Source organism: Anser anser (assembly GCF_964211835.1).
Source record: "Anser anser genome assembly, chromosome: 4".
NCBI classification, from domain to species: Eukaryota; Metazoa; Chordata; class Aves; order Anseriformes; family Anatidae; genus Anser; species Anser anser.
The window spans coordinates 30,806,029-30,814,337 of NC_139724.1; the positions used below are offsets into that span (position 1 = coordinate 30,806,029).

Consider the following 8,309-nt stretch of genomic DNA (forward strand, 5'->3'; position numbering starts at 1 on the left):
ACTGAGCAAGGACTGATTGCAATGGGGGACACGCTGTGCATGGAACCTGCCTCCACGGATATCCCTGATGGATCCTAGACCTTTACAACTGCAATTAGCAGCCTTGGACCCTGACAGAAAGCACTTGCTAAGGTTTTAAGCACAAAGCAAAGTAACAGTTGCTTGGAGACCACCACTCGGGTTAGATGCGGAAAACACGTTTTCTTCTAAATTAAAAAGGAGAGATATAATTACGCGGTGAGTGCCACAGCAGGTAAGCGGCAGGCACAGCGTCCACACGCCGCAGCCGCCCCAAACCCTCCGGCCCCGTTCCCTGACGGGACTCCGAGCCCCGCCACCTCCCCAGGACCGGGCTGCCAGCCCTCGCTGCCGCTGCATTTCCCCCCACACACCCCGCAGGCAGCCCCGGAGGAGCCCCCCGGAACCCCCGTCAGGCCGGGAGCTCCCCGTGGGCTGCGTGCGAAGCCCCCGCCTAAGATGGCGGCTCCCCCCCGCCGCCCCTCACCTGAAGGCGGGCCCCTCCCGCCCGCCGGGGGCCGCCGCGCCGCCGCCGCCGCCCCGCTTGTGGAAGAGCTTCTGGAGCAGGGTGGGGGCCATGCTGCCGCCGCCGCGCCTCACTTGGCGGCGGGCGGCGGGCGCCGCCGCATCTCCCCGCCGCGCAGGAGCCGCCCGCAGGAGGCGAGGCGAGGCAGGGGCCGCCGCCGTGCCCGGCCGCCCCGCTGCCGGCAGCCGCCCGTCACCTGACCGCCGCCCTACCCACCCCGCCCCGCCCGCCGAGCGGAACGGCCGCGGCGCGAGGAGCCGCGCGACGGGGACGCGGACACGGACGCGGCCGCGCCCCTCGGGCGGTTCGCACTGGCTGCGCCGCGCCGCCGGGCCCGCCCCCAGCACGTGGGGAGGGCGCCGGGAGCCAGCCTTAAAGGGGCGCGCGCGCGGCCTGCTCCCGCCGGGGCGGCCCCTTCACGCGCCTCACGCAGCGGCCTGCGGAGGGGCGCGGGGGGGGGGCTCCCGGGTCCCGCGTCCCGCACGTTTTCGTATAAGAATGTGTTGTTTTATGTAAAACGTGCGTGTGTTGTTCATGATAGGTATAAAAGGAATTTAGAATATAAGTATTAAAACGATTTTAAAATATAAATGTGAAGACGGTTATAAAATATAAATAATAAATGCAAAAATATTCTCAATAAAATATTAATTTAAATGTTCATACAGCTATGTTTAAATACGTTCCTATATATCATACACATTTCTGAACGCATGTATAAACGTGTTACTACATGCTTGCGTGCGCATACCTGCAGAAACGCACCGATGCGTACCAGCTGTGAAGGGGCATTAAAAATGTGCAGCGAATATTAAAACGCGCCACCTTTTAATAAACTGAGAGGGATTCAAGAAAATAGGTGGTAAAAAAGAGGTAGATGCCACTTTTATGGATGTATGCTCCTCTTCCCTTTAATTCCTTACTCCTCTAAATATATAAATATATAAAAATAAATATATATGTTTATAATATATAAATAAAACACATGTATAATATAAATACATGTGTATAATATAAATACAAATACATAAATAATATCTAAATATTTTGTATTTCCTATACCCGTGGCAATATGCGTGTGCATGCCTTTTTGTGACGATGACGCCGGCATGAATGCGGGCCCTCAGCACCCTGCCCCAGCCCGAGCTGGCAGCAGGGCCGGCCGGGCAGTGGCAAATAAAGCGGGGTCACACCAGCAGCCCGCTGCTATTCGGGAAACTAGGGGGCAAGCCGTGGAGAATGGCGAGATGCAGGGCAGGAGCATCACAACTGCTGGCCGCAAACCCAACATCTGTTAGCAGCAGCAGAAGTGAACGCCGTGCTGGTGCTTTGGAGACAGCTTTTCAGCAGCTGGAGATGCTGATTTCTCTTTCAAATGAAAACCAAGAGATGACTGCCTACCGGCCCCGTTGGCTCCTCCTTCTGTAGCACAGGATCTAATCTTGTAAACGCTCGGGGGCCCTCAGCTGAAGGTCTGTTCTCAGAAAGGATCACCTTCTTGAGGCTCTCAACCACTTCACCTGTGACACCAAATACCAGATATAAACCGGTCAGCTCAGATGTTCTCACTGCTCTTGATCATCCATTTCCACCAACAGCACCAGATCCTGATGCAGATGACAGCTGAGAGCTGGAAAAATGAGGGCACAGCACTGACAGCACCTTGAAAGGGAAGTGAGCATTGGGGTGCACCTGGACATGACGAAAGACACCCTGGTTGACCGAGTAAGCACAGTAAATGAGAAAGTAGGCATCCAGCTCCAGAAATAATCACTGAGCTGCAAATCTCATAGAACAGTCTTGAGAAACCTAAAAGTTGCAAATATCATGGCTGCCACCCTAGGGCTACGTCTGTGTTAGCAAGCAGTGTTGAGCAGTAGGGGCAGAGCCTGAGGTCTGCATCGTGAACATTTTACAGGGTTTTATTTTGGACTGGTTGTCATCTGTTCCTGCGGGCAGAATGACTGCCAGTGGCTGGAGCATGCTGAATGTGTTTCTGCAAAAAAACATCTGGTTTAGTTTCGTCTGAAAATAATCCACTTTGTACTCTCAGATGCCACTCCAAAATGTGAAGCAAGACAACGTCAGTGAGCACAACTGGGAGACTCGCTTCAAAAATGCTCCTGTGACCTGGGCAAAAATGGTAATGTAAATGCACCCTACACGCTGGCTGATGCTTGGTGCTACATCAGTTCCCAGTATTTTCTGTTAACGTGTTTGACGGTCACTATGGTCTGAAATCGGTAACAAAACATTAAGACACTGCTTCCTTCTAGAACACTAGTTTTTCAGTTTATTGTTGAAAAATCATGGCGAAAACACAGCATAATCAGCAAGGGACTACGAAATAACTTTCACAGTATGTATGCAGTATCCCATCCCAGACAGAGTTTGGCTGCAAAGAACACCTGGCAAAGCAAATGCGGTGATTTTTCACTATCCCATGAGTGAATACGAGCAGATGTAAAGAAAAATGCCATACCATCTGTCAAGCAAAGACCATTTACAGCAAGACAGCCTTCACTCTCCTAGGAATATATGAAATAAAAAAGGGGGCATGTGAGAATCAAAACCTTGTTTACAGTACCTACTAAGGGTCAGACTCTTTAAGAACAGAGAAAGACAATGTAGCTGTTGAAACTTAGGGCAGAAAAGGAGATGGATTCTTAAAGGTAGAAAAATATGAGACTGTGTTAGAAAGCTGTCAATACATAAAAGGGACATTCAAATCTTGGAAGAGCTGAATGTTTGGGTGTTTCTATGTTTCACAGACCATAAATCTCTCTGAAGATTCTCTCCTGAAAATGTAGAAACTCGGTTTTATAGCCAGGACAAGCTGGCTTAAAACCCAAGTCTCCTACGTCACGGTTACCCTCCCCATCACTCAGACCCAGATGAAACTTCGAGTTCCCTTACAGCTGTTTCCTTTCCATCCCTCTCAGTACTGAACGGACAAATCCAAAATGCTCCTAAATCTTTGTTGTCAGAACTAGGCTTTGGAGGAACCACAAAAAGAAGCCAGAAGCCAGAACATGTAAGCTCTCAAGAGTTTACAAACAGTTTGCTAATCCAGGATGCTTGGTAATTACTTACTGCTTCGTGTAGTGATGTGTGCTGCATGAAGTTGCGTGAATGTAGATTAAGTCTTGCTGTGCTTTGTAAAGCATCGGCCACATTTTGGACTCTGTAAAAAAAAAAGAAAAAAAAAGAAAAAAAGGTTTTTATTGCTACTTCAAACATGCTGAGAAAAATATGGCATCAATAAACGTCTAGAATTATCATCTCTACATATTGTTATTACTATTTAGTCTAAATCCAAATAACTCTCTACAGAGAACTTTAAAAACCTATACTAAAATATATTGCATTTTTCAGGCAGGGATAGAAACTGACAGCAACAGAGAGCTTGGGACTGCAGCCCCCTGCAAACCAGCTTAATCATCCTTCGTTGAATGAAGCGTTACATAACGTGTGCTGTTGCTGCAGCAACTTTTCCCAGCCCCTGAAGAATGCCACAAAAACGCTGCCTTAATATAGATAAGCAGTTTTGCTGTCTTTTTACATAGAAGATGGAGTCAGTGAAAAAATTAAAGACAGTTTAATGGGAATGTTTTATGGGAATTGTTTCAAAGTTACTGGCAAGTATTAATGTATGTAATGAAACTTCTGATTTTTAACAGCCTTTAGTGTTGAAAATAGAGAGAAAGGTCAGATCAGGGATTTCTTCTTTTAATCACCACAGTATAAATATTGAGTAATATGGTAAGAATTGGATTGCATAAAGGTAATAGTCTTTTGAAATCACTGCTGTACCTTATGTATCCTGTGAAGTATCCAAAAGTGAAGGTACACTACTTTTTCTTCCAGAAGAGCCTGAAGATGTACGTAACTATGGATGTTGATTCTATGCTCAAAGACTTGTGTAGAACATGGTTTGGTTCCTCTGTACAACACAATTGTCAGAGTCAGTATATTTCTCAGCCTCCTACCTGGGACTCAATCTGAAGCTCATCAGGAAATCCTCACATTCCAGATTTTCAGTGGCAAAATCCATTGTGGGACTGCAGGTGCTCTTGTCTTTAAATCTGTGCTGATGTGGTTCATCTTGGACTCCATCCTACCCGTATGAAATGCAGACCAAAAAGGCTTTCTATATCATAAAGAACAACCATCAAAATAGGATATTTTAATGCCTTTTAGTGATAACTACAGTAAGTAGCATCATACACTTACATGTACCTACGGTAATATGCAGGCTGTGTATTTGTATGGGAAGTGAGGACCCAGAGTTCAGCTACAGGAGCAGCATCCCACCCCAATACGGTGGCACCACCTGCAGAGGCCAGCTAACAGTCTGGGCCTCTCCTTCTTCCCAGTCGTGGCTTAGAATCACAGAATCATTAGGGTTGGAAAAGACCTCCAAGATCATCTGGTCCAACCATCCCCCTACCACCAATGTCACCCACTAAGCCATGTCCCTAAGCACCAGGTCCAGCCTTTCCTTGAACACCGCCAGGGACGGTGACTCCACCACCTCCCTGGGCAACCCTGCCTGACTGCTCTTTCTGAGGAGAAATGTCTCCTCATTTCCAACCTGAACCTCCCCTTGCGTACCTTGAGGCCATTCCCTCTAGCCCTATCACTAGTTATGTGAAAAGAGGCCGACCCCCAGCTCCCTGAGCTCTGCCCTGCTTCCTCACACCCTGAGCTCCCAAGCATTACTCTGGCTATTTGCCTCTAAAACATGCTCAAAGCACAGACAGAATACACAGACCAAAAAGTCTTCTTGGCTTTGCTTGGTTCTTATCTAAGCCATTTCTTTAGGGATCAGCGTATCTCAAAGTTAGTGATGGCTACATGCCCAACTTTTCTTTCAATTTCTGGTATATTATGTCAGCGCTGTAGACAATTTTCTTCTTCAAACATAGCGAGACAAGAACATATGGTTCTTCCTTTGTTTAACATTGCATTTCAATTCAGCTTAGAGGAATCAGCTCAGCGTCAATAACTGCTCAGTATGGGCTTAATCCGGGACCTCTTTATTCAGCTTTATGCAGAAAAAGATTTGGTGCAGATGGGGATGACGAGGAACCAGATTTATTTCTCTCTAACCTGCCTGCTGTCTCTCTGACAAAGGTGGTGGGCTTGGTGTGTCAGGTCACATGGGAACAGCACATGATGCACAGTGTGTGTGTGTCACATGGCAAGGGAAAGGCTGAGCGCCTGCTATGTTTTACAGCCAGCAGCAAAAACATCCTTACCCAAACTGCTATCAAAAATTGCCTCACTGGAGGCTTCCTGATGGCTGTTCCGAAAAGGCGATGATGTGTGTGCTGCAGTCTCTTGTCAGTTGGATCCCATCAGTACTCCACTGGGCCGTATTTTGAAGTTACAACTCAATTCTGTGAAAAACCCACAAACATACCATTACTCTTACACAATCCAAAATGGCATTTAATATCCCTAGACAGAGCAGCTCTGCACCGAGACAAAGCATTCATCTTCTGGCGGAATGAAAATTTTAAAGCTTCTATTCTCGAATACAATATGGAGGTGAAAAGAGATAAAAAAATAAATAATAAGCAAAAATCCTACTGTGAATGTGTATATATTTGTCCAACCTACACAATCAGCAACAATTATAAATAATCTTTATTTTACATTTTATTCTGTGGAATGGTATCTGACAGGCTAGAGTGATAAAATTTACTTGCTTATTGTGTCTTTCCTCAGAGTACAAATATTAGGATGACACATGCATTTACATGCATTTATCAGTGATAGTTTCTTTAGCCAGGAAGGGAAGAGGTGAAAACCAAGATCTTATAACTGGCTGGATATGTGGGAGCTGCACAGAAAGAAGCCCTGCTCTGACTGCTCTGTATTCGGCTGGAGCATCATACCCTCCTAGCAAGGACAACTTATTCAGTAGTGAAAGGGGAGACTTGTACTTGAAGGCAATGGCTTCAAGGTTTTAGCACCCCCAACATGAGTTTATCTAATGATAATACTCCAACTAATTTACTGGGTAGCCGAAGCTGTATGTGCAGACAAATAAATATCTGAATTAAAAAGTTTAACAAGCAGTTCCGCTGTAGCTCCTATTTACAATGTAATGCTTTACAAATATTTACTAAGCAAACTATCAGAAGTGTCTAAATAGAGGAGATACTTTGGTAAGAGGAAATGTTTTTAAATTACAAGATCACAAAGCATTAGAGGATCACAGTCAATTATTTTACTGCCTGAAAACAGAGAGTTTAGAGGATTTTATAAAGCAAATCTGACTTTGAAAGAGGTTTACCTACCAATTTAGTGTGTAACTTAATATATTCATTTGAACATAAAATCACTCTGAAAATTCTTGACAGAAGTCATGCTATAGCTTTTTTTTTTTTTCAACCTGTCAATAACTATACATGGGTTCTTACAGTAATTACACTACTGCAGTGCTTGGGAGGCATTCATTCAGTTCACATATTTTCCAGTCTCCCCTAACAACACAGAGAAAGTTCCTTAATTTCTCTCTCATTCAGCTCACATCTTAAAATTAGCATAGTATTTATTTTCTCCTAATCTTTCCCTGTCCTGCCTGGTTAGATTGCAAGCTGTTTGGGATAGGGATTGCCTCTTTCTTTGCACCTCTGAAGTACCTTGCACATTGGGACTTCTGAGCAACTACTGTAACATTAATTAATAATCTGGAACCTAAACTCTTCCAACTTGGCCAGAAAAAAAGCTGCAGGGACTGCGTAAGTCTGCTGCTGGAAGAATGAATCACTCCTTCTTCCAGAGTGGAAGCTGCCAGCAGCTCTTGCGGAGGACACATGCGAGATGTGATGCCTGCTGAAGAAATCTCTGAGACCGTCCTCGCATGGCTTGACTGTACTGCCCAACTGAAGACCATTTCTCCTGCCTCCCTGCACCACACCTGTGCTAAGTGTAATGACGAAAAAAATGTCAGCCTGTGGCCATGGCCAGATGCCTGGTGACTTGCACATGACTCAAAGCCCTGGTGGCCTTTGACACTGTGAAGCATGTGAAATCCCTGACACAGCTGTGTAACCTGGCTCAGAGAAAGAAATGCCTCAGTGTGGTTCCACTAATTCCTCACTAAGTGCTCCCAGATGGTAGCAGATGACTTTTCCTCCTGTTAAGGGTTCCCAGATGCGATACGCAACAGCACTCCAAGCCGATCACCTCCTCCGTCTGACATCTGTACAGGGGCTGTGGAAGCGATTGCCATGCAGTATATGGCCCGCAGGGTTATTAATATCAATGCTACTTTATATTTTCTTTCCATCTGGGAATTACAGCTGCCCTCTGACATGCCTGATATTGAGGACATACCGAGAGAGAGAAATGAAAACCAGCTTGATGAAGCTCAAGTCCAAATGTATAGAGATGACATGAATTAGGGGAGAAAGCCTTTGGAGGATACAATGAATCAAAGATTGAACACAGAGGTTGCTGTGTTGGATTTTAAAGAAGTGCAGGGAACAGAAAGGCTCGTTTCGATTCGGAGCATTTCCAGAAGGGGCTGCAATATTGCAAGAGGCAGAGCCTGGCACTCTCCTGCCCCTTCTGCTTTTGCCTGAAGACCTACGTTGCCTTCACGATGCCAGTCAGCGCACGATGCTCACATAAAACGCCAAACCCAAGAGGAAACCCCAAACCCCTCCTTCCCCCAGCTCCCCGGGACCGCACGTCCCCTCAGGGCCGGAGCCCTCTCCCTTGGCCCATCGCCTCGGGCCCTCCCGGCCGG

General features: G+C 46.2%; 1 protein-coding gene across 2 annotated transcripts in view; it reads right to left on the bottom strand.

Moving 5' to 3' along the window:
• The window catches only part of FNIP2 (folliculin interacting protein 2), a 47,658-nt gene extending 46,856 nt beyond the window's left edge, over nucleotides 1-802 (bottom strand). The window contains exon 1 of one of the 2 annotated variants that reach the window (XM_083832695.1): nucleotides 506-802. In XM_083832695.1, the coding sequence (XP_083688821.1) occupies nucleotides 506-597 (92 nt within the window). In that variant the 5' untranslated portion in view covers nucleotides 598-802. The remainder of the gene's footprint in view (nucleotides 1-505) is intronic. The other variant, XM_083832697.1, reaches the window with a different exon arrangement.
• Between the last annotated feature and the right edge of the window lie 7,507 nt (nucleotides 803-8,309).